At 42.5% G+C, this 27,660-nt stretch overlaps 1 protein-coding gene across 5 annotated transcripts in view; it reads left to right on the top strand.

Moving 5' to 3' along the window:
- GBF1 (golgi brefeldin A resistant guanine nucleotide exchange factor 1) overlaps positions 1-27,660 on the top strand; it is a 4,751,435-nt gene that overhangs the window by 3,047,815 nt on the left and 1,675,960 nt on the right. For all 5 annotated transcript variants that reach the window (XM_044055999.1, XM_044056000.1, XM_044055998.1 and 2 more), the window contains one exon: positions 25,209-25,291. In XM_044055999.1, coding sequence (XP_043911934.1) covers positions 25,209-25,291 — 83 coding nt within the window. The remainder of the gene's footprint in view (positions 1-25,208; positions 25,292-27,660) is intronic.

The following is a 27,660-nucleotide window of genomic DNA, read 5'->3' as shown; positions in this document are numbered from 1 at the left end:
GAATAGATGGTATTCCTGTGGAAGTTTGGAAGCTAGTTGGGAAAAACTGATGAAGATCTGGAAGGTTTTACCTGTATTTTAAGAGGAGAAGTACCAACATCCTGGAAGAAAGTGATGGTAGCTGTAATACCTAAAGAGGGTAAAATCCATGATATTCAGCTTCATACAGGCCCATTTCATTACTAAACCACGATCATAAAGTGTTTGTCTGTAATGGCTAAAAGAATTACAAAAGTGGTGCCAAAATTGATATGGATCAGTGTGGTTTTGTGGAGGGAAGACAAACATTTGACAACATTAACAGAACATTGTTGATCCAGAGAGAAGCAGAATGTAAGAAAATCTGACCGTTGTCGGTGGATCTTGATGCAGAGAAATCATTTGGCAGAGTAAACTGGGACTTTTATGAGCAGAGCAATGGAAGCATTTGCATTCTCTAATAAAATTATAAGGTTGATTAGGAGGATAGATGAGGAATCGGAGGTGAAAATTAAAGTGGGTGGGGTCCTCTCTGATAATTTCTCTTTGAGTAGAGGAACCAGGCAGGGATATCCTCTTTCACTTTTCTTGTTTACATTATTTAGAACCATTGGCAAAGAAAATAAGGGACTGAGTAATTCAAGGATATAATTGGTATGATAATTAAGAAAAGCTGGCTTTCTTTGCAGATTATATTATTTTTGTACCTGACAAAACCAGAAAAGGAGATTAGAATGTTGTGGAACATTTTGAGACAGTTTCAAATCTATTCGGATTACAAAATTGGATTACAAAATGAATGAGGCTAAAACAATGGCAATAGTGGTAAATTATCTACCCACACACAAACTGGTTCAACAATATCAGTATTTTTGGAGACATGATAAAATGAAGTATTTAGGAATATGCATTAAAAATGATTCTGCTGTGGCAGCTAAGGATATGTGGGAAGAGGCTAAACAAAAGCTGAACATTTGGACACTCTGTTATATGGATAATAAGATACAGGCAGTTAAAATGTTTTTAGTCCCTTTAGTCTTATGCACAGGTCAGGCATATTTTTATCAACCAGCGGAGAAGTTGTGGAAAAAATTAAAGAGCTGAAGGATTTTATCTGGGAGGGAAAGATGGTAGGTGTTAAGTGGGATAAGCCAAGTCTTCCATTAGAACAAAGCAGATTGGGATTACCCGATTTGAAGGGGTATTTCAGAGCTGTACAGTCAACATACCTCTCAAGTGTCCAGATTTTTGCAGAATGTCCTGATTTTTATCTCATATTTTTGGCCTATTCCTCATAAAATTTGTGGTTTTCTGGCAGTTCACTGTGAATTGAAATAACTAATGTCATACATTGAGTTTTAGACTTCATTTCTTTCAGAAAATATGTGCTAAGCAAATGCTGTTATTTTATCAACTTTCAAAGTCTGTAAGAGCAATATTTAAAATCTGTCCCTAATTTTTGGCCTTTGTACCCTCATTGTTTTAGACTTTGTCCAGAGTTCTTGTGCTAAGAGGTTGAGAGGTATGACTGTCAAGGCTGCTATACCTAGCACAAGAAGAAACGTATAATTCAAAGTGGAAAGGGATGATGAAACAGGGGAGAAGCGCAAGAAACAAGGAGAGACTGTGATTTTGGATGCCGATCATTAAGGAGAATAACAGTAGTCAAACAGAATATTGTATTCATAAAGTAGCAGAAAGTATTTTAAGGACTAAACCAACACGGGAATGCAAAAAGGAGATTCTGCTGGTAGGGATGACTGCAGTTAGGGATACAGACAATCGACAAGAGGGGGCTGGAATTTATTGGAGAAAACTGGCAAAGGAACCAAAGTATTGGGAGCAAGTAACTAGAGAGGAAAAGGTAATAAAATGGGAAAATGCTAAGAATTTATTTGGACTGCAGGTTAGAGACTGACTTTCTATCAAGGATTGATATTAGAGTACAGGCAAAGAAAAAGAAATAAGGGGGTCCTAAATGAAAGACCAGTACTGGTAGAGTTTCTAGTAGAATCTAGAACAGAATCTGCCATTAAAAAATAGGAATAATTAGTAAAGCATATAAAATATTGCATGCTAACTATAAGAATTAATCCGGGGAGGTTGGAAAAGATTGGGAATAGAGAATGGATAAGCAATTCACAAAGAAACAATTGGGGTATATTTTATATATATATATATATGTGTGTGTGTGTGGGTCTGCTTCGACCCATTGAAATTACAGTTTATTGAAAGTGAAAGAAGTGATCCCACTTAAATGAAAACACACTTTCTCGAAATCAGGGGAGGTTGGAAAAGATTGGGAATAGAGAATGGATAAGCAATTCACAAAGAAACAATTGGGGTATATTTTATATATATATATATATATGTGTGTGTGTGTGTGGGTCTGCTTCGACCCATTGAAATTACAGTTTATTGAAAGTGAAATAAGTGATCCCACTTAAATGAAAACACACTTTCTCGAAACTCAGTACACCATGTAGTAGTTATAGATTACGCTACAGTGAGGATAAGGGAGTATTCCCTTTTCCATACTGTAATGCAATCTCAGAGTTAGTATATGTAAGTAGTGGGGGTGTGGGGGGTGCAGGGGGCTTGCCCCCTGCATAAATCCGTTTGTTTTATTTATTTTTTTTATGTATGTGTTTTTTGTTTTTATTCGGTGTACTGAGATTTGCGAAAGTGAGTTTTTGTTTAAATACACTTTCGCTGAAGTGGGATTGCTTATTTCACTTGCAATAAAGTGTAATTTTGATGGGCCGAAGTAGACGCATATCTATCTGTCTATATATATATATATATATATATATATCTGTATCTAGCTATATGTGTGTGTATATATATATATATATATATATATGTATATATATATATATATATATATATATATATATATATATATATATATATATATATATATATATACATCCCAAGTATTCAACAAAATCTAGAAGATTTAGGATTTTTGCATGGAAATGTTTACATAGATATTTTTAAATCCCAAGTAGACTCCAGATAACTTTTCCTCACGTTGACAGCAAATGGAGGTGTGATAGGGAAGAAAGAGGTAATTGGGAACATGTTTTCTGAGAGTGTAATGAGTTGGTAGACTTTAATGATTCCCTGCAGACTACTCTGTAGGAGATAGTAGGTGAGCAAGTTGGTGTAACTAGGGAAATGATTTTTCTGAGCTGTTATACAGAATCGGAATTGTCTAGACGTAGTAAGGCCTTGCTGAATCTAATTATGGTGAGTGCCAAAAAAAGCAGTTACTAGATCATGGAAATCAAAGTCTAAACCAACTGTACTAGAAGTAGTAACAGAAATAAAACTGCTGGAATTGGGATCTTTTGAAAAGGTCAGGAGCAAATTACTTAGGAGAAAATGATAATTTTGGGAACAGTACATACAGGGGAGGAATGAGGTTTAAAAGAAGGCATGACTTGAATGTAATGTAATGTCTGACTGACAGTGATTAGTAGATTATAAGTGATGTAAAATGCTTGCAGCTGGGATTATGTCGGTATGGTTTGATTTCATTTATATAAATGTATGATTGCCTAAGTCATAAGTGATAATTTAATAACGATGTTTCTTGTTTTAAAAAATAAATAAATAAAAGAACTTATTGGCCACTTCTCAAGCCATGAAAAGATTATGAGCCGAGTGTGGGTGAAGAATATTTTATGGTTATTTATTCTAATTTAGAGCATAGAAGGTGGCCAGATGTTTGGCTTTTTTCAGCATTTAAAGTGACAGAATATAAGATAACTGGAAGTAGATGAGATTGAGATTATGCAGTCATACATTCAGTCTTCAAAGGGGGATTCTGCCTTCTTTCTTTTAAATTCTGATGCATTGAGAGTTGTATCATAGGGAATCACTAACCTTAAAATTAAAGCCTCAGTCACATAGTCCCTGGAGTGATTCAAACATGAGCAGAACTTTAAGCTTTATTTAGAGGCATCAAGCAATCTCCCCTGACTCTCTACCTTGGATTTGATGAGAATTGTTTACAAGTCTAAAAGAATGCCTTACCTTTTTTGAGAAAACTGCACTGCTGCTGTTTAATGGTGATTGTAGTCTTGCTCATATCATTAATATATGTATATTTTTTTAAGAAATACATCAGTCCACGTCATGGAGAAAGCAAAATTTTCCATTCCAAACTTGCTTTATTAATAACAAAAAATGGAAGTAATAATACAAACTGCAGTCTGCATGCATGGTGCACTATTCGTTTACTCTGTGGTATCTGGCTAATTCTACCTTTATTAAATCCAGTCGTCACATTCTAGCTTTCACATTTGTTCACAGCCCAGTACAAGTGATTCTAGCTTTGACCTTTTCTACTTTATTTCCAATCTTTTTATTTACATTTCCTTGTACTTGTCCAAACTAGAAACTGAAAATACAAGTTCATTTGCACCATTATACAACAAAGCCAGTTTCATTGGACCCAAAATAATAATATTTTTTGGTGCATTTTTTTTTATTTTTCCTTTATATGCTTTTGTGGAGCCATCATATTTTTCACAGAATGTGGCTACAATTTTACATTCTGCTTCCCTCTGTGTACTTAACCTCTAAAACTTAGTTTTAAAATTTGTATTTCTCCATATGAATTTTTTGTTTTCTTTAAATGTTACCTTCCTACTAGCTATATCTGACTTCTCCTCACTGTAATTGAGACATTCTTTTTCATTTTAAATTTGTGTGAACTGGGTTCATAGCAACCATTTATTGTGAGAAACATATTTCCACTTAGCTTCATTGCTCTTTGTCAGTCTCTTATTTCAGGCTATTCATTGTTATTTTTTTCAATTGTATGAATATCATCTGATTTCCATTTTCTCTATCTTTTTTGCCACCAACATAAGTAGCCCAAGCAGGGCTTTAGAGAACTTTTCTCACCCACTTCTAACACCCAGTTTAGATGGTACAATTCTGTAGTTAAAATTAATCTGTCATCCACTTTGAACCTTAACAGGTTTTGAAGATCTAATTTAGTGTGTTAATTTTGTGCAGGACCAGAATATATTACCAGACCCCCCCTCTTGCCAAGTGCATGACTACCACATAGTCTGTCAGTTGTATAGAAATACGTATGAATGCTTCTCCAAGAAAAGATTCAAAATCTAGATTTGTTGACACATTTCTCAGCCTGACACGTTTCATTACCATTGTTATCTTCTAAATCGTTTGTTAAACCTTATTTCCCAGTCTTCCTTCAACTAGTGCTCTTGATTTTTTAGTTGTTGTTTTGTATTTTATAATACCTGCTTAATAGTCTTTTATTGTTAGCTTCAGGGGTTCGTGCTTTATCAAGTAGCTATGACATTTGTAAGTTCCTTTCCCTTTGCGTTTCCCTTTCATTCATTTTTACTGCCAGTGTTTGGTATGCTAAACTGTCCTCCCTAAAGAGGCACCTTTCTAAGCCGTATTCCACTGTATTATAGTCCCCCCCCACTTCAATTGTTCCCAGTACCTTGGCACAATGTCTCGCCTAAACCAGTTTCTGTCCACTGCAACCCTTTCCTATTTAATTCAGACAGACCAATGGGCATCTCTTTCATTTTCATAGTTTCATATCCTTAGATGTTAATACATGTTTACCAGTTTATATTTATACATATCTTAAAGTACTTTTGTCTGACTCTTCTTTCAGGGCTTAAGACCCCATACATAACTTTCTAGTTTCCTAGTTGCTGTTACACTGTGTGCTCATCCTTTATTTCTACTTTGTATTATATTGTTTGATCTGAGATATACATATGTGGTAATTGTGTCACCATATAGTAATCTTATAATTTTTGCAGTCTGAATCTGCATTGTCTTACTGGAAGAATCAATTTATCCTATTCCACTCTTAAGTATTTTCCCCTCCCATATAAAATGTTTTAACTTACTTCATAGTAGGCTCCATAGGGTCATTTCTTGATGGAAAAAGAAAACTTGTCCAGCATATATAAGTAAAGGAATTATAAGCATCTTTATAGCGTGTAAAGTGATATTTTTCTTATGCCTATATTCTGCAGCTGCTTACCATTGCCAAACATTCAGCTGAAACCGTGTCGCTGTGGATTTCATATAAAATACCATATTCTGCTAACTTCATTTTACAGTCTGCCATCAGAAAGACCTATGGGCAACACCTCCATTTTCCATGTGTGACTTTGTGGAGACAAAATACTGGATTATGGATATTTTGATTATTGGCGTCCCTAGGTGAATCTCTTGCCACTGCAAGGTGCTGGTTTGGATTTTGGTATGCTGTAACGCAGTCAACTGATCAAAAATTGTTTTTCCACCTAAAGACTTAGGTTGAAATGTGAAACTCTGCTGGATGATAAAAATTAATGACTTTTGACCAAGTGTGGGTTTTGCTTCTTGTGTAGCTTCAACCACTTTCTAGAGCCTTGAATCCCCGTCACTGTTCAATTTACTGCCATTTTCTTAGACAAATTTGTGTTTGACCACTTCTGTTGGTCTGCTCTGATTTTCATGTGTGTCTAAATTATGTGCAGTCTTTTGTATTCACAAATTCTTTCTTTTTTGTTTTGTCTCCTTAACAGACATGGTTATTGTACTGTGTATACACTGTTATACCTGCTAACAAGTTTGAGTTTAGTAACATTATGGGGAAAAATACACACAAATTCGGAGCAAATTTCAGGCGACAGAAGGCAACCCCATCTACTGTTATGCTACAAAATGTAATCCAAAATAGTCAGACCTGCTCTCACTAGAAACACCAGTCCGTGGGACTAGATGAGCTACCAGGAATTATAATTTGTGCAACCAAAAGTAGCCTAGTAATACTCCCTTACACACATTCTTTGTAGAGTATTAAAAACTGATTACATCCCTGATATTTGGAATTAGGCTTAATGGCCCCAATCCAGAAGGGAAGGGCCCTTCCATAGACCCTAGTAATTGCAGACCAGTCAACCTTACAACCATGTTATGGAGGAGGATGGATTGAATCATCATGGAACATTGACATGCAAAACCACCTTTTACGTGACCTAACTCTGTACAGTTTTGTTAAAATTGATGATATATGCTTATATGCATAACCTCATATTTTTTGTGATTGTGTGTACAACTGTTTCCCTGGATGAAAGTTTATCTCTGTGGATTATCCTGATTTGGGTAAAATGTGCAGTATTATACCCCATAGTGGAGTCATGTGTAGGTGCTAGATCTAAAGATAAATTAAGAGTACAGTAACTTCATCCACAGTTGACTACATGGTCATATACAACATATGAATAGGAAGAGTTCTGTCCTCAACTTCCATGGTTATCAGTAGAATCTCTCATGGTTTTCTTTTGTTAACACTACTTTTTTGGCATTCTAACTCACCAAGTATATGCATATGGCTGCAGACTTTAAGAGTTGTCCTTGGCTATGTTGGGACTACCTGCATTCAGGTAACACAATATTGCATGCAGATAGTGCAGTAGAAATGTCCTGTCCTTCAGTGTCAGAAAATACAACATTGAAGTATGTGACAAAAAAATAAATAAATAAATAAAACACCAACTTTATACACTGTTGATAGGTGACAACTATTTGACAAAGCAAGTAAAAGACTTTGGAATTCTTGCAGATGACACCTTTCATTTAATGGGCATATAGCCAATATCCCCTGCAAAGCATATGGAGTCGTCCTCTTTTGAAGTGGGGGGAGCTGTACCAGAGGTACTATTCCCCTTTATGCAAGTATCAGACCAGTTATACAGCATTCTACCATATTCTTCTAACCTACTTGCACACTAACTGGTGAACTGGGAACAAAACTTTTCACCGAAAAGTTGTAAGGTGTTCAAGGCTCATCTTACAGCCAAAGAGTACAGCAACTCTGTTTTCTCTGTCTTATTGCCTATGTAAAGGAGACTTGTTCCTGATGTACAGAGGATTAAAGAAGGCTGTTACTGTTTGAAATTTTAGTAAGAACACCTTCTTGTGAAATGAACATGGGAGGACTGCCAGCCTAAATAAAATTTTACAATACCCGTACTATTAAGTGACAACTTTATATCTCAGAGTCTCCCACCTTTTGAACAAACTCTCTCAGTTAAACTCAGACCATCACTTCATTCCTTAAGTAATAGGATGGGTACACGGGCCCCCTTAAGTTCTAACCTGGGATCCTGGGGCATCAAGCACTTTGATGGCAAGTATCCCTTGAGATGTTCTTCGTGTTTCACTGTTGCAGTCAGCACACATGGGTTATCTGCCTGCAGGTAGACCTCAGTCGACCCGAATACCAGAGTCTTGGGATTTCTGCATCAGATGCTGTCGCCTCTTCCATGACGTCAGGTTGTCAGGGGTATAAAACATGCAGCCGATGCCATTACCTCAGCTTTTCTTACCGAGCGGGACCCAGAAGCAGTTCACAAGTGCCGGTCGGCTGCTACCTGAAATTTTCGTTTTTTGAGTTTCAAACCTGAAGTCTTCTGAAGCTAAGTACCCCATTGGGGATTCTTTTTTCTTGCTCTAACCGATGTCAGAAAAGGTTAACAATTGTCTTGCCTGTGGAAAGCAAATACCTCACAGAGATTGTCATTCTTACTGCATCGCCTGTTTATGCCCAGACCACGATGTCCCTCGCTGTTGGTTTTGTGCCTTGTTTAACACCCAAACTATTCGTTGTCGGACTATCTTTGTTGCTAAATTCTTTTGCTGTCATTCTCCGTATTCCGAAATGGCTTTGGTAAGCCATCCTTGTATAGGTCTTCCGAAAAAACATAAGGATAAAGACAGAGACAGACCACATAGGTACAAAACTGCCGACAACGCTTCCGTTAAGCTAGTCACCAGTCCGCCGGTACTCAGGCGCCTTCATAGCCCCTGATACCCACTTCTACCGATTCGCAGGCCTCTGCTGAGACCCATTTGGAGTCCAGTATACTGCAAGATGCTTCTTCGATTATGGAACCTGTGGATGTCTCTGCCTTGGATGAGTCCAGAGTCGCTGTGCAGGCACTGGCTTCTGAGAGTGTATTCCGACCTTCTGATGTTCGTATTAAACCGACTACTTCATTTCAGACTAAAAGGACCGAGTTTCTCAGGCCCAGAGTTTGTACTACACCTAGAAAACTGATGACCAAAGCGCATGCTGATGCTCCCATGCCACTGAAACAAATATTAAGAAAGACTGAAGACCTTATAACTCTAATTAGGGAAAGCCAGCCTTCCCCCTCTAAAAGAATTGATTTCCCTTCTGATTCAACAGACCATGAGTCCGATGACTCTAATCCCTCTGATTACTGGGACATTCCCTTATGTACCTATGAGGATACAGATGCAGAGGATTCCATTCCCTCTGCCTCCCCTTCAGAAGACTTCTCTTTTGGTGAAACCTTGCATACCTTGAGAGCATTTCCGCTGGGAATGCAGGACTACCCACAGTCCAAAAAGAGGCTCAGAGAATTTTTAGACTTGCCTCAGCACAGGCCTCTAGCTATTCCCCCGGTCTTGGATATTGTAGATGATGTTTACATGGAATCCAGTCTTACTCCTGATACTTTACCACCAGCTCCTAGAAAGCCTGACCGGTACTACAGGGCACCTGACTCTCACAAATTTCTTTTTAAGAATCCCACTGCGGATCCAGAGACCATTTCCCAGGCACCTAAAGGTATTAAGGCTACTACAGCCAAAAATCCTACCCCTACAGGCAGGGATTCGAGGGATTTAGACAGATGGGGTAAGAAGGTATATACCTCTGCAACTCTTGCCATCAGGGCTTTAAATTGTCAGCTTCACATGTTGAAGTACCAGCAGCATATTATGGAACTAACTAAACAAAAAATGTTGTTGCTTCCAGATTTTACAGAAAATAAAGATTTACAAGAATTAATGCATTCTGCAAACCAAGTCAGTAAACATACTTTGCAGTGTGGTCTTGATGCCTTAGAAGTATCTTGCAGGGCTGCTGTCACTTGTCTGTACTGAGAAGCCATGTCTGGCTGAAGGAACAAATCTTGCCAGACCATGTCAAAGCAAAATTACTAGATGCTCCATTAAACCAAGAATGTTTGTTTGGCACAAAAGCAGAAGAGGTTCTTAAAAAGATGGAGGAAAAAGCTAAATTTATGCAAACTGTTAAAGATTTCTTACAGGTACAGCCACCTAGATTCAGTAGGCATTGGCCTTCAAAAAACTGGTCCTTTCAAGTCCCTACCAGATCTTCTCAGCCCAAACCCAGGGGCAACAGACCACCAAGGCTACATACTCAGGGTACACAGAGATCTAAACAATGGAGAGCTCCCCCTTCAAAAACAGGGAGTGGTAAGCCACCCCCTTATGGAAAAAATTCACAATGACTTGTCTGTCATCCTTCCCAGTCATGCCCAAGTACTTGCACCCCTAAGAGGAAAACTCGCCCTGCATGCAATAAACTGGATGTCCATTGCCCAGGACTGATGGGTCCTAAACATTGTATCCCAGGGATACAGATTCTACTTCCATTCACTGCCACCCCAACCGGGTTGCCAAACCTTCCTCCAAACCAGTGGGCAGAGGCTCAAAAGCAAGTACTTTCTCTTCAGTTTCAGGGCTATTCAGCCTGTTCCAGTAGAGCAAAGAGGACAGGGTTTCTACTCCAGACTGTTCCTGGTACCCAGAAAAGAGGGCTTTTGGTGCCCTATCCTGGACCTCTCCATTCTTAACACCTTCCTGGTGCTCTCAAAATTCAAAATGCTTACACTACAACAGCTGCTTCCTATGCTAGCCAAGGACTCCTGTCTAGTCACCCTAGACCTATATCTACGTTTCAGGGCAGGCTCTATGCACTGTCAGTTCTCTTCACTTCCCTTTGAATTATCTACTGTGCCCAGGGTATTCACAATGTGCCTGGCTCCAGCCATTGCATACTGCAGGCAGAGAAAAGTTCAAATGTATCCATACTTGGACGATTGCCTGATTCAGGCGGACAGTCAGGAATTTCTTCTTCAGCACCTGGCATTTGTAAAGAGACTTCTGACTTCTCTGGGGTACACCATCATTGAAAAGAAATCACATCTGGTGCCCAGCCAAAAGACTGTATTCCTGGGAGCAAGCTTGAACACAACTTCCCAGATGGCATTCCATACTCCAGTACTTCAAACTAATGGCTGCCGGAACCCAGCATCTGCAAGAAAAATACTGCAAGCCCTAGGGTTCATGGCCTCATGCATTCCACTAATTCCATATGCAAGACCTGCATATGAGGAAACTTCAGTGGTACTTAAAAAGGTCTCTGGTGCCAACATTCTCAGGACCTGGAAACAATTATTCCTATCATTCCTTGTCTAAGGGCAGAGTTCCTTTGGTGGGCAGAGGCTTGCAACCACAACAAGGGACTCCCTTTCACTCAACCCCTCGCCACCCAAACCCTGACAACAGATGCATCAGACTATGCATGGGGAGCTCACATGGCTGATAAATGCATTCAAGGCAAATGGAGCCCAGGACAAATTCACCTACATATCAATCAAAAAGAAATGTTAGCTGTACAGAATGCTCTGACAGCCGTCAAATACCTTATCCTTCCAGGACAACTCTTGATAAAGACAGACACCACAGTTATGTGGTACATAAACAAGCAGGGGGAAACTCATTTCTACCCACCCTGCAGGTTAGCCATGGCCCTGTGGAACACAGCCTTGAGCAATCAAGTGCGCCTACAAGCTCAGTTCCTGCCAGGCAAACAAAATTCACTGGCAGACGACATGAGCAGAAATCTACTGGACCCACACGAGTGGAAACTGGAACCCAACTCATTCAAACTTCTAACCCACAGGTGGGGACACCAGAGGTTGGAACTCTTTGTCTCCCCCAAAACCATCAATTGAGCACATTTTGCACCAGAAATCCCTACAGCCAAACATGGAAAGTGGATGCCCTATCCTTTACATGGGAAAACCTCTTAATTTATGCCTTTCCCCCTCTGCCCCTCCTCTCAAAAGTACTACTCAAGATCAAACAGGACAAACCGAGGACAATCCTTATTGCACCAGACTGGCACTACCAGCACTGGTACCCACTCTGACGCAGTCTGGCAGCAGCACCACCACCCTGGCACCTACATCAGACCCCTTCCCTGCTGTCCCAGCAGAAGGGACATATTTTGCATCCTCAGCTGCAAACCCTGAACCTTGCAGCCAGGCTTATTCTCTGAATACTCCACCAGCAACCCTCAGCAAACAGGTGCTGGATTTCATCCTTGAGGCCAGAAGGCGTAGTACTAGGAAATCCTATTCAGAAAAATGGAAAAGGTACTGTTCTTGGAGCCAGTCTCAAGGAAAGGACACAGCCGTGCCCATCTTACCTCAAATTCTAGATTACCTAGCAGAGCTGCTCCACAAAGGCCAATCCTTCTCTTCTATTAAGATTCATGCCTCTGCCATCTCAGCTCATTATAATTCTGAGCCACCTCTCTTTTCTCACCCTCTGGTCAAACAGTTCGTGAGAGGAGCTAACAATTTAAGTCTCCCGAGGAGAGCTCTCACCCCTGCCTGGGACCTTATCTTTGTACTAGAGAAGTTTACTCTTCCCCCTTTTGAGCCTGCTGCTACAGCACAGTTAAAATTACTCTTGGAAAACAGCCTTACTTTTAGTCATCACTTCAACAAGAAGAGTGTCTGAGTTACAGGCACTAATGGCTGTGGAACCCTTTAATGTTAGTTTAACTAGTGCGGGTGTGTGACTGTTCCTGTGTGCCTTGTTTAAGCACTAGTTTAATTTTCTCTTTGGTATCCCCTTCCAGTATTTCCAAGGATACCAAAGTTTCAGGCTTCAAGAAGTGAGACTCGTGCTGTCAGAAGATGTCTCTGACAGACGGTCACACTTCTTGTGTTTATTGCTTGGGTTCCCTACACCTGCAGGACTCCTGCTCTGTCTGTCACGCCTTCAGCCCGAGAGTCCTGCAGGAGCGTAGGAACAAGCTTATTTTGAGAGGTTTACTTAAGCCAGAGGGATCCCCGGCGAAGCCTCAGTCGGGGAAATCCTTAAAGCCCGCCAAGCCGTCGGCTCCCAGCTCATTGCCGTCGCCGGGCAGAGCATCTGCCTCCTCTTCGGTTCTGGCTGGAACCGACATCTCTGGACCTCAGTCGGCTCCGACTTTAGTGTCAGACCCGTCTTTGGGCCGAAAACATTCTAGGTCCCTTTCCCTAGAATCGGTTCGTTTGGCTCCGAGGTCACCATTGCTTCAGTCTGAACGTAGCCATAGGTCCTACTCCTCTCGGTCCTCCAGGCTATCCGATCATGACTTGGAGAGGGTGGTCAGTAGGCTCCTTAAATCGCAGGCCCTGGCCAAAATTTTAACCAGCCCTTCTCAACAGACTGTGGCTGTCCCTGTGTCTTCAGCAGTTCCTCCTCCGACTCCCCCTTTGTGTTCGGAGCCGGAGATGGTTGGGGCTCGAATCTTGGGAATGTTGGAGCTGATACCACACCTTTCGGCTCTGAACTCTTCCTTGGTTCCTTCCTTGGAGGGATCTGGGCGCCGAGACTCCCTCGTCAGCTCCGAGGGGGGCGAGTGGCATCAGACCCTTGTCCGACCCCGTTTTCCCTCTCGGGGCTTCGGTGCAGGTGAGCTCGGCTCCGACATCGGCCTCGGAGCCATCCCTCTGGGTGCTGGGAGGGGTTCATATCTCTTCGGAGTGGGGACCTTCTGCTCTGCCTGATAATGGGCGCCTTCGAGGTCATGAGGGGCGTGCTGACTCCTGAGTCGGCTCCTCGATCGGCCCCGTCGGCTCCTCCCCCAATGGTGCCTGCATCGGTCTCTGCTCACCCTTCTGACCCCAAGCGTGGAGAACAGACACTCCAGGTCACCCCATTGGGCGTATCTTCCTCTTCCGAGGCCTCCCCTGATCATTCAGTGGAGCCCCCTTGGAAGAGAAAATGTAAGAGGAAACATGTCGACCCCCCCCCCCCCCTGAGTCAGTCACGTCTGATACAGACTTGGAGGATTTAGAAGGGTCCCCAAGATCCCCCTCTGAGGATGTATCTTTTTCAGACATCCTAGAGATTCTTAAGCAGAGGGGGAACTGGCCTGCCCTTAACCCTTCCGAGGATGAGTCGGTATACCTGGACGCGTTTGGTTCTCACCCTTCCACCTCCTGCGTGTCTCCACCCTTCGACCCGCTGATGGAAGTAGTGGCTCGAAGGGCGTGGTCAGCCACGGACACAGTGGAACCAACTCCCCGCAGGCCCACTAAGTTCATTACAGCCCCACCCAACAAACAATTTTTGACAAAAGGTGTCCCCGTTGATGCCATGGTGGTTGCAGCAGCCACGAAGAAGGAGTTGGCTGACCCTTTAGTGCCTGTCCATCCACGTAATAAAGAGTCTAGGACAAGGGACAGGTATGGGAAGCGGATGTTTTGCTCAGCGACCTTTTCCATGCGTTCGCTGAATTATCTGTGCCACTTCACCCGCCTTCAAAGGGATCTTCTCAAGGAACTGGGTGATACCCTTCAGGATCCATCAGCTGCGGGGGCTCAAGATAAGATAAGAACTCCTAGCTGGCGACCCTTAACTCAATCGTCAACTCCTCCATGCGGCTCATTTCTTATGCAGCCGATGGGGCGAGTAGGGCTGCAGGTACAGGCGTGGCTTTGAGAAGACATGCCTGGATGCGGTTATGTAACTTTGCTGACCCCTTTAAGGCGTCCTTCACCAATACCCCCATTGATGGTTCGGCTCTGTTTGGACCACAGGTGAAGGATACCCTTACCAGGTGTGAGCAGGAAGGCAAGACTCTCTCTGCCGTGGGAGTCCGTTTTTCTACTACCTCTAGACCATACCCCAAGGGTCAGAAGAGTGGGAAAATGTGGTTTCGGAAACCCCAGGGAGTCGTGCCTGACACACATGGTGAGTTTCCTCCAGGGGCAGGGGAGGGAACAATAATAGACACCGTCCGAGGGGCAGAGGGGGTCCGCAAAGTCAGGGTAGCAGAGAATCTTTCTCTGACAAACCCTTCCAGCACCCCTGAGGGGCTGCCCGACTGTCCACTTTTGGAGGCAGTCGGGGGAAGATTGTCAGTGTACCCAGAAGCCTGGCAACTCCTCACACAAGACAAATGGGTACGGTCTATCATATCCGAGGGTTAGAAAATCCCCTTTGTCCACACCCCTGTACAAACAACCAAGTCCCTTCCAGGTGTTCCACCCGGTCTAAGGGAACAAGCAGTGCCAGAAATTTCAAAACTGTTAGAAAAACAGGCCTTCCAGCCAGTCCCAGCAGATCAGCAAGAATCCGGAATTTACTCCAAGTTCTTTTTGGTACCAAAAAAGACGGGACTGGAGACCCATTTTGGATCTCAGCAGGTTAAACAATCTGTTCAAAGAACAAAGTTCCGGATGGTCACGCTTCGGTCCATTCTACCCTTTTTGGGTCAGGACAATTGGATGTGCTCCATAGACCTTCAGGATGCGTACTACCATATCAAAATGGACCGGCGCTCCAGAAGGTTTCTCCACTTCCGGCTGGGAGCCAGTCACTATCATTTCAGAGCCCTGCCCTTTGGTCTCACCACAGCCCTCAGGGTGTTCACCAAATGCATGGCAGTGGTTACGGCTCACCTGAGACGGCGAGGATTCCAGGTTTTTCCATATCTAGACGACTGTCTCCTTACTGCTTCCACCAGGCATCAGCTACTGCGAGCCAGGGATTATACCATCCAAACTTGCTCCGAGCTAGGTATCTCAATAAATTTTGAAAAGTCTGCATTGTCGCCGTGTCACTCTATAACCTTTATCGGCGCAAGATTAAATACAAAAGATCTGCCTGCAAAACGTCCTCTAGACAGAGTGTCAGACATTCGCCGACATGTGCAGGTCTTACTACAGTGCAAAAGGATTCAGGCCAGATTTGTACTAAAAACGTTGGATCTCATGGCAGCAGCAATCATACTAGTTCCCCTGGCTCGTTTTTACATGAGGATTCTTCAGTGGATGCTTTTTACCCAATGGTCTTTTCAACAACTTCCGATGTCTCACAAGATAATAATCACTCAATCATGCAAAGACCACCTGGCGTGGTGGATGGTCTCCCCTCTAGTACTCCAGGGCAGATTGTTCTTCCTCCTCCTGTTGCCAAGGTGACCATGGATGCTTCCCTGATTGGGGGGGGGGGGGCATTTTCAGGGCAGGACTGTCCAGGGCACTTGGCAACCTCTAGAGTATCACCTGCACATAAACGTCTTGGAGATGAGAGCGGCGCTTTTAGCGTTGCAAGCTCTTCAGGACTCTCTTCCCACCAGGACTATTGCAATTCAAACAGACAATATGTCTGTAGTGTGGTACATCAACAAGCAGGGCGGAACCAAGTCTATCCCTTATGTCGAGAAGCACTCAGCCTCTGGCAGTGGGAGATTTCCTCTCAACGGTTTCATAGCAATGCACATCCCCGGGAAGTCCAACGTCATAGCGGACAGGCTAAGCAGAGCTATTTTCATGCCTCACGAGTGGTCTCTCAATCAGTCAGTAGCAGACAAAATTTTCCGCAGATGGGGTTCAACCTTGCGACCTTTTCGCAACTCCTCTCAACAGCAAGTGCGACAATTTCTTCACTCTCTTACCCCTTCCCGGGCACTCCCCCAGAGACTCTCTCATTCACGATTGGCCCCTGGGCCTTCTCTATGCATTCCCACCTTTTCCCCTAATTCCCAAACTAATTCAGAAGGCGACCGCATTAGGGTCCAGGATGATACTCATTGCCCCTTACTGGCCTCGACAAATTTGGTTCCCGTTCCTGCATCATCACCTACTGGAGCAGCCTTGGAATCTGGACCCAGTGCCAGACCTCTTGGTCCATCAGTCAGGCGGGCTGCACCAATCCCTTCAGTCTCTCGACCTCACAGCTTGGTTGCTCCACTTCCAACCTTAGCCAGGCTTCCACATATTTCTCAGCCTTTGCGTGAAATCATCCTTTCTATGCACAAATCTACCACCAGGAAGACTTATGCTAGTAAGTGGAAACGTTTCTCTTTCTGGGCAGAGGCTAGGAACATAGACCCCTTTACAGCCCCTGTCCATCACGTTCTAGATTTTTTAGCAGAACTCTTTCAAGCTGGTTCCTCGTCTGCCACCATTACGATCCAATTAGCTGCTATTGCAAATTTCCACACTGGCCTGTCAGAAACCAGCATCATGTCCCACAAACTTTGTAAGGCCTTTCTTAAAGGGACTATTTTGCTTAGGCCACTGGTCAGAGATCCCCCGCCTCCATGGGACTCGAACTTGATATGAGCTTCCTTGATTCTCACCCCTTTTGAACCTGCGGCTTCCTATTCCTTAAAATTGCTGTCCTGGAAGACTCTCTTTTTAGTAGCCATCACCTCAGCTAGGAGAGTTTCGGAACTTCAACCCCTCTGTATTTGTCCTCCTTACCTTGTGTTTCATAAGGATAGAGTTTCACTCAGGACTAATCCTTAATTTCTGCCCAAGATACCTTCCGAAACAAATCTGAATCAGGCTGTTGATCTACCTGTCTTTTTTCCTAACTATTCAAACAAAGCTGAACAAAAGTTTCACCAGTTGGACATTCATAAGCAATTATGTTTTTATTTGGATAGGACTAAGCAAACAAGGAAGTCAGACCAACTCTTCCTGTCCTATGCTGAGGGCAAACAGGGCCTGCCAGTTTCTAAAGTAACCTTATCCAGGTGGTTGTCCTCTAATATTACCTTGATTTATCAGCTGAGACATAAAGAACTCCCTACTAAACCCAAAGGTCATTCCACCAGAGCGTTAGCTACTTTGGTAACTTTTCAAGCAAGACTACCTATGGAATCTATTTGTGCCGCAGCCACATGGGCCACTCCTCATACTTTCATTTCACATTATAAGTTGGATATGGCCTCTAGGAGTAGAGCTGCTTTTGGTTCCACTGTGCTCAAGAGTCTGTTCCGATGAGCCACCCAGGACTAAGGTGCTAAGGACGCTGTCCCAACCAGCAAGAATGAAGGCGAGACAGACAACGTAACACTAAGAAGTTATGTACCTACCATAATGTTCCATGTTAGTTGTCTTCTTCTCGCCTTCTTTCTTGCATCCCACCCTCCATCCCCCTAGCCTGGACAGACCGAGAAGAGTCCCTTTTTGAGGCCTTCTTCCTCTGGCTGAGTCTTATCTTGGTTATGTCCTCCTCTGTCTTAGTACTGTAGGAAAACCTTGTAGTATGGGCAGGTGTCCTTGTATTTTCTGTGGTGTTAGCTGTGCCAAACGAGATCTGGGTATCTAGGGCCAAGCATTGTGGGATATGGGGAGGCCTCGAGCCAGTAAATAGCTCTCGAGCTTTAGTAGATGGCTGAGTCGGAGCCGAAGATCGGCTCCGAACCCAACCAACAAGAAAGGCTAGAAGAAGACAACTAACATGGAACATTATGGTAGGTACATAACTTCTTTTTATTTCCCATGCTGACAGAGTTTCCCAAAGGACTATAACCCATCTTTTATGCCCAAGGTGGTATCCAGTGTGGCTCTAAACCATTCCATCCATGTACCAACCTTTTTCCCTAACCCTCAGAATAAAGGGGAAAGGATTCTGCACTCCTTTTACGTACACAGGCAACGCAGGTTCTACCTTGACAGGACTAAGCCTTTCAGAAAATCTGACCAGCTGCTAGTCAGCTTTGCTACAGGGGCAGAGGGCAAGGCCATTTCAAAGCAAACCATTTCCAAATGGATAGCAGACTGCATCCATTTCTGCTACAAACACCATGGAAAACCTACCCCATAGGGGATCAGAGCTCATTCCACTAGGGCTACCTCACCCTCTACAGCATTTCTCAGGGGAGTCCCTACCAGGGACATCCTGGAAGCTGCAACCTGGAGATCTGTACACACCTTCACCAAGCATTACCACTTACCTGTCTTTTCCAAATCCAGAGCTGGATTTGCCATAGCAGTCTTACAAGGCCTGCTAGCCAGCCATACTATTACTTGACTGCCTCCACCCTTCCTCAGCTTTGGGAATCAACCCAAGTGTGATGACTGCAACAGTGAAACATGAAGAACATAGTACAGTTGTGTACACTTACCATAAATGTAGATGTCCAAGTGTATTCACTGTTGCAGTCCTGATTACCCTCCCTCCAGCCCCCTGACTCTTCTGTGCTCTCTACCTATCCTCTTTTTGGCCATATCTTATGGCTATGGTATTCACTTTTTCCTAGAGGTGTTCCACACTATGTAATTGCTTCCTATTTTGGGGGCTCCTGACATCTAGGGCAAGAAAAACTGATGTAATGGCATCGGCTGCATGTTTTATACCCCTGACGACCTGACGTCATGGAAGAGGCGACAGCATCCGATGCAGAAATCCCAAGAATCTGGTATTCAGGCCGACTGAGGGCTACGTGCAGGCAGATAACCCAAGTATGATGACTGCAACAGTGAGTTCACTCGAACATCTACATTTACGGTAAGTGTACAAAACTGTACTTTATTCCTTCAAACCTAGGAAGTGTGGCCTGCTATTGCTGCATAGGTTCATAGGTGTTACTAGGCTAATGGCCCTGGAGCCTTTACAACCCTAGCCCATAGGATTACCCTGGCATCGTGCCACCCGACATTAGTTCCCAGTGCCTCTGTTGAGTAGAGCCACTGGAGTGATCCCTGGGGTGAATTTTCTATTTCCCATCCACCCATCAAGATTTCTCTTGAAGATGGCCAGTGAGGTGCTCTGTTTGACATGTATGGGAAGTCTGTTCCATAGCATGGGCAGTCTCTGGGTTATGAACCTGTCCCTGCAGCATGTTCTGTTGATTGTGGTAATGAGGTTGAGGTCTCTGGAGCATGTGGTGCAGAGGGATTGGTATTTCTTTAGATGTAGCATTTCTAACAGAGCTGGGTCACACATGGCTTTGTAAGTCAAGCAGATATCGCCTCTAAGTAGGCGATATGAGACAGAGAATAGTTGGAGTTAAATTTTGAGTCTGTCCATATAGGACAAGTGTTTAAGGCCTAAGATCATCTTTGCAAGGTACTTCTGCAGCCTGTCCAGTTGTTGCAGGTGTCTAGTGAGTTACATGCCAAATGGGGCATTGTACTCGATGACTGGCCTAATGAGGAAGAGTAGAGGGAGACAATGACCTCTTTCTTCCTGGATGCAAAACCCTTAGTAATGAGATGTGCCACATAGAAGGACTTTCTGACCACAGTGGCAATGTGGTGGTCAAAAGAGAGGTTGCTGTCAACCTTTGTTCCTAAATCTCTTATAATGTCTTCTGTGTTCAGTGGACTACCATCGATGTAGTAATTCATAGGAACCCAATTTTTCCCAAAGGGGATGACGACACATTTTTTGGCATTGAACTTAAGGCCATGGTTCTGACACAAGTCGTTGGTCTCAGTGAGGCCTTTCTGCAGGATATCAACATCACTTGGGGAGTTAATAGCTCCCAACTTGCAATCATTTGTGAACTTTGTCAGCCAGAATCCCTTCATGTTGTCCTGGACTTCAGAGAAGTAGATACCAAACAGGAAAGGATCCAGGAGTGAACTCTGTGGGACTCCACTCGTGACTGGTCGGCAGTTTGACTTGGAGTTCCTACTTTCACACTGTGGGTTCTATCTGTGAGCCAGTTTGCAACCTACCTAGTGACATAAGGATTGATGCCTAGCTTAGTGAGTTTTTCTATGATTCCTGAGTGGGGAGTGGTATCAACGGACTTGGCCAGATAAAGGTTGGCTGTATGAACTATCTTGCCTTCATCCACAGCTCTGGTGACTGACTCAAAGTCGTCGACCAGGTTGAGCAGGCATGATCTACCCTTCACAAAACCAAACTGCATGGGATCCAGAGTTTGGAGATTCCCTATATCCTTGTTTATTAGGTCCATGATGATGCGTTCCATAGCTTTGCATATCAGACTCGTCAGCCTAATGGGGCGATAGTTCCCAGGGTCTGTAGTCGCTCCTCCTTTGTGTAGAGGGATGATTTTAGCAGTGCGCTATTCGGTAGAGACAAAGCCTGAGGTGAGGCTGTGATTGTTCAGGGCACACAGGTGTGGTGCCAGTTCACTCTGTAGTTCATATAGAATACAGCCAGGGATATTCTCAGGTCTCATGGAAGCTGTATTCTTGGCCTTGGACAGTGCTGTTTTAACCTGTGCAGCAGTAATACTGGGTGCCTGAGAATCTACTGGTATTGTGATTGATCCTTTGGGGGGGGGGTTAAAGTTGGCACTGAATCTGTTTGCCAGTATATTGGCAATATCTGTTGGCTCAGTATAGCAGGTACTGTTGTGCAGTAGCTCAGATCAAATCTGGGTATTGCCATGGAGATTTTTTACATAACTACAGAAGGCCTTGTGGTTGTCTTTACTATCTGCTGCAATTCTTTTTTCATAGCTAGCTTTAGAGGATTTGATGAGGGATCTCATCTGTTTGCTGAGGCTGATAAGGGAGTTTTTCCAGTCTTGGGACTTCACCTTATTCCGCATCAGTTTCTTTCTTCTGTTGTAGAGTTTGTTTATGGCAGAGGACCACCAGATTGGCTTCCTTTTTTTGGAGGAGAGCATCTTGGTTCTATTGGGTATGGTGAGATCCATGCATTTGTGTACGTGTTCGTACAGTGCATTGGTGTATGATTCAGCGGTCATGCAACTATTCTCCACTTGCATGTGCTGTGAAGTTAGCCTCCTCTGTTTTTAGGAGCCCAAAGTTAGCTTTGCAGAAATTTTTCATGGTGGTTACCTTTGTGAGGGGGAGGGGGGGTGGGAGGATGTGGATTTCCAAGGTAATTCATTTGTGGTCAGATCTAACCAGGGAAGAGTTGACTATTGGTGTAGAGCAGCGGTCGCCCATGTTAGTAATGACCAGGTCAAGGATGTTGCTACCTGTAGTGGGGTTCCAGGGCATTGGAATTAATGAATTCCAGGAAACGTTTGGCAAGTGTATTGGTACATGAGTAGTTTTCCCAGTTAATGGAGGGGTAGATGAAGTTGCCCAGTATGAGAGTGTTAGGTTGGACCCTAATATTCTCCATGGTGCTTAGGAATGTGGAGTGTGAGTCTTGGGACATGGTTGGGGACCTATAGCAGGCTATGACCTGAATCCTGGTCTTACCCAATGTTAGCTGCACCTGAAGTATCTCTGATGTGTTATTTTGGGCTACCAGTCTGGAGGTGTATGCATCCTTTATGAATATGGAAACACCACCATCTTTAGAGCTTCGGTCCAAGTTCTGGGGCTGAAAGGTGTGGAATGAGTTATAGCCTGGTAGTGCAGGGGTGTTTTCTGCTGCTTTGAACCAGGTCTCTTTTACAGCACAAATGTCTATGTTCTCCATTTTAAGGATTGCTTCGAGCGAGTGCATTTTGAGATTGTCTTCTAGCATTGAGGAGCATGACCCTCAGATTGCATTTGTTTGTAACTGTTACGGTGGTAATTTGGTCTTTGGAACACAGCCTAAAAAAGGCAATATAGGGGTGGCAAGAGCCTTGGCCAGTATCCGGAAGCCCAGGAGCGACAAATGCAGGCCATCTCTGACAAAGCATCGAGGTATGTCAAGCACATCTTCCCAGGCAGACAGATACTGGATCCCCTTGGAATGACACCAGAAACTTAGCCAATTGTTGAAATCAATCATTTTCTTCTTGTACTGTGGTATCATTCCGGGGATGGTAGGTTGCTGCTCAGTGCTAGGGTCATATCTGCCTGGGCTACATAATCCGAGAACTCCTCCATGTCTCTCGTTATGTAGTCCAGGGAGCTACGTCTCAGGTCATTCACACCCACATGTACAAAGACAGTCATATTTGTACCTGTTGTTGAGGGACCTGAGTGCATGCGTTATGTGATGGATCCTGGCAGCTGACTGTTACTTTCTCCTTACAAGACTAGTGTGTTGGGCATGCTGTTTTGCCTTAGGGGCTTTGGTTGAGTGGCACACTGTTTAGGAGAGTTATGTGTTTCATGATTAGTGTTGTGTGATAGAGTGTGTTTTTGCCTTGGAGGCCTCTGCTGTTTGGGTAGATTTTATTGAGAGCCTCCGCAAAGGTGGGTGTGTGGTTTGTGTTTTTATGTGAAGGCAGTGCTGGTGTGTATTCTGGAGGGCGATTTTTTCCATGTGGCGGGGTGCAAGTGTTGACCTTCTCCTCTTGACCATCTATTCCGGTCTTGGCTGGAGAGTGTGTGCTTCCAGTTTGGATATATAAGTGCATCTATCGCAATTCTGAGTTGTGGGAGGTAAGAGGATTATCAGTGTACATGAGGCAGTTGCTGCATTGCCTCAGGATGCCCAAGTTCACCAGGTTAATAGGAGAAAGCACAGGTAACTGACCTTCAGACATGCCTGGAGGGGTGGGCACTAATAATAAGTTACTGGAGCGGTTTCCTTATAGAACGATTAATGCTGGTAACAACTTTGTGTGTTGCAATAATTGCTACAAGAAGTCTGGTAAAGTGCTAGACCAATAAGCTAGTAAAAGTCCAGGAGAGGAGAGAACTAGCAGATCTAAGGAAAACACATCTTTGCAATTAATGAGTCTTTTATCAGACATGAGGATCAAACCTTGCACCTTCTGCATGGGAGGCGAACACGTTTACCATTACGCCAACTAGTGTCTCAAAATAATGCCCATTATGATGGGTTCTTCTTAGTTCTGCTATTTCCCATTTTGTAGTCTGCTGCTGTTTGCTTTATTGATAATTAACATTGTGTATAGCTTTGAATTGTAACAATTTAGCTTGTTTCTTGATTTACAAGTGAAAGACTTGTGCGAACAACATTTGAATGAGAATGTCAGCTGAAGCAAGTAATGGAGTACTAAATTAGTCATAGTCACTGACCTTTTCAGGTATTAAAGTGTTGAAAACGGCTTCATGCGGAGAAATTTGCAATGCAATCAACTCGTGCCATAGCTTACTGAAAAAGGGGCCTGTCACCCTATATTTGCTTAAAGATCCATGGTTAGGATGCTGCTAGCATTTGGTGCAAAATTTAAATCCAGCTTTTGCTCTTGTGCTGCCTTGCCTGGTGCTATTGAACTGTTCTGTTTCATTTGCAGATTTTTAAAACGTATATCTCCCAGGAATCAGGATTGTGGAAAAGTACTGCTGTGTGTGAAAAATTGAGGTTGTAGATTCCTCATACATGTACATCATGGGCTTCTTAGCATTTTTGTCTCTGATTGTCAGAAGGAACGTTCATCTTGCTGTTTTCAGGAAGAGACATTTGCTGATTTCACAGATCTAAAATTTAATTAATGCAGTATGTTTTATTAGCCTTTATGGAGTACTACTGAAAGGAATCAGAGAACACTAAGAAAGTACTGTCAAATTTAAAAAGTAAAATTTTACTAAATGTTTAAGTTGCAGTGGTTATTGACAGAGCGTGTCTCCTTTTTTGTGTTTGTCTGCTATTGTTTTAAGCTGTTTGGCGATGAAGAACAGTGGATCATGGATTGGACCCTCCCCCACCTTTTCTCTCTGTCAACCTTCCGTTAATTATTAGAAAAGTATTTTAAGTTTCTCTGCATTAAAAAGCATACCACTTTGTACAGAAACAGACCACGTCCAGTAACAGTCATACACACATTTGAAGTATCAATAATTTGGTTTATTACAGTCATCTTTTACTGTTGATTTGCAATCAGATTTACATATTTATTTATTTATTCTGCATTCTGTCTGCTCTCTCATAAATCCAGTACTGAACAAGTTAACCTTTTACTTGGACCTTCACCGAAACACGGCTTCTTTATACATATGAGAAACTGCACTAGATAACTAAATGTGGACTTCACTTCCAGTTTACTGTAGTGACATGAATAAATAATTCACATATTTAGAAGGGAGTTTGTTTACAAAACTGACTTGCACTACATTTGCTTGACAAAATTTCCAGAATGCACTAGTGTAGTGCTGCATGTTTTTGTATTGTTAGCGAGGAGACTCACTCTTCCCCAGCCGCTGAAAAATAAAGTTGAGTGACAGAGCTTCCTTGGCAAAACTTGATAAGAAACAGTTAATTGAAAATATTTTTCTGAAGCTGTTGAACTACATGTCATAGTGGTGCATTTCTTTGGTAAAGTTCATGAATTGTGTTAGTGTGGGTGACTCAGGTTTATGCTGATGCAACATACTCTTTGGAGCTTTTGATAGTCTCCTACTGTGCTAATCCATTTTATTTTAAGATCATGTTTTTTAAATTTTTCAGCATAAGATTACTGTGCTTAAACCATTTTTGTTTCTTTCACTGATTAACTTTTTATATTCATGCAGGAATTTCGTAGAAACCTAAAGGGTGTGAATGGAGACAAAGATTTTGATCAGGATATGCTAGAGGATATCTACAATGCAATTAAGTAAGTAATAATGACATTAAATTACAAAATGCAACAGTCATAGCCTAGTAGGAAGGTGTCTGTATTAGAATCTCGACCGCTTAGCTTGTCGAACGCTGAACCGTCGACAGCTAAATGGCGAAAGCTTAAAATAGGTAACGGCCACTTATGCAAATTTTTTCATTGAGGAAAATTCACTTGGCCATCGCAAATTAAAATAAACTTCCAAACCCTAACAAAGTGGGGGGGTTGTGCCCCCCCCCCACTAAATATACCAACTCTGAGATCACTCTGCATTGGGGAAAGGGCAAATTCCCAGTAACGGGCAAGCAAATTCTTTCCCTAGGAAAAAATTTGCGTAAGTGGCCGTTAGTGATTTTAAGCTTTCACTGTTTAGCTGTCGACGTTTTGGCGTTCGCTTCTTTAGATAAGCTAGCATTTGCTTTTCAGATTTTATATTTGCCTTTTCTTAATCTTTCTAGTTCCTATTAATCCCCTTACCCTTGTACTTTTTGTAGTCCTGTAAATACCATCCTTGGTATCTATCCCTTCCTTTCTTTACATGTTAGTGTATTCCTTTTTACAATTGTTGGTAATACCGACTTTTCTTTCTTTCTAACCTACCAAAAAAAAAAAAAAAAAAACTTTCTGCTTTATTCCTTTTTTATTGTAGAATGGTTGACTGGGGCTCTTCTGGCTTCAAAAATTGTTCTCAATGTGGGCACAAGTTGCATGTTTCTAACCCCCACAGTCTTTGTGCTTATTGTTTAGATCTGCAGCACCTGCAAGAAGACTGTTCGATCTGCCACAAGTTTAATCCCCGTGCTTTAGTGGACAGAAAGAACAAACTGATACTTAAATGTTTGTTGTCGTCTTCTTTTGGAAAAGCTATTTCAGGGGCTCAATCACCTAAACTTAAATCCAAGGCATCAAAATCTCCTGTTGCTTCTATTTCCTACACTCCATCCTCAGGGTTGTCCTGGAAGAGGACAAAGTCAGATTCAAGGAGATCTCAATCCCTTTCTACCTCGGATCTGAAGAAAAAGAAGTTTATGGATCTGACATTGTCAGACCCGACCAAAAAAATCTTTGGAGCCAGCTGTGTCAGATCTTGTTGTTTTGCCTAGGACCCGTTATTCTCCATCTATGGATCCAGTTCCTTTCAGGGTCCCATCTCCATTTATGGAAAGGCGCCATAATAAATCTCGTTTCCTGGCTTTGTCTCACTCCTGCAGAAGTTTGACTGAAGAAGACATGGATAGGTTGATGAGAAAGTTTCTCTTGGTGCAGATCCAGATGGGTGTGTTACCGGCTCCTACCTTTTTGACTCAGAAGGCCCATCCTTCTACCACACCACCACTTCAGACTCCTCCTCTGATGCCTTTGGTTGCTTTAGAGTCTTTGGATCTGAGTCTTCTGGGTCCATCTGACTTGGATCTAAAGATACACCACTGGAAACCAAAATTCAAAGTTCTTCAAAAACACCACAAGGTTCAAAGGAAGACACAGAAATAGCTTATATCCATCTTTATTCTTTCCGTCCTGGTACCTCAGCTGTTCGCCTTCAATGGGACATACTTTAACATTTTCAGTATTCTTTTATATATGCTTTAATTCATCAATTAAGCATAAATTAATCAATTAAACATCATTATATCAAACATTTTAACTCTTTCACCACTGAAACATCTTCCAGAGAAAGAAACACTTTTTGACTATTTAAAACTCATTTTTTCTTTTTTCTTTTTTCATAAGTTACAAAATTTAATATTTATTACAAAATAATTTAAACACTCCAAATTTAAATTATTTATAAATTACATTTATACAATAAATTTTCTTCATTTGAACATATATATAAAAATAAATATAACAACCTATTGGTCACCTTAAATAATACTAAACTTCATTTTTAATATCTAATACATCAACAAATATAAGTTAAATTCCATTCAAGCTCATTAAATTTCCAAATTCATTCCCTGAGGGAATAAAGTATGATACTCAATAATCATCCTCTGCTCCAACTTACTTAAAGCTGCCTTGTAATTTCCCTTATTATAGTGTGGCCTAGCCAACACACTGAATTTAAAACTATTATTTTCACCATCATGTGTACTACAAAAGTGTGCAGCTACAGGACTCTCTAAATTACCCCTCCTTATGTCACCCAAATGTTCCAAGATACGAATCTTGATTTGTCTGGTAGTTTGCCCAATATACCACTTTGCTGGAACACAATCACAACCTAAAATGTATACAACACCTGATGATCTACAATCAAACCTTTCAAAAGCAGTGTACTTCTTTCCATTTATTTTCACCCCGTGCATATTTTTAATTTTGTTACAGACCGAACATTTCCCACAACTATACATCCCTACCTTACT

This window comes from Protopterus annectens, chromosome 14.part0, assembly GCF_019279795.1.
Source record: "Protopterus annectens isolate FY-2018-M chromosome 14.part0, PAN1.0, whole genome shotgun sequence".
NCBI classification, from domain to species: Eukaryota; Metazoa; Chordata; order Ceratodontiformes; family Protopteridae; genus Protopterus; species Protopterus annectens.
This window is presented reverse-complemented; position numbering and strand designations above follow the sequence as displayed.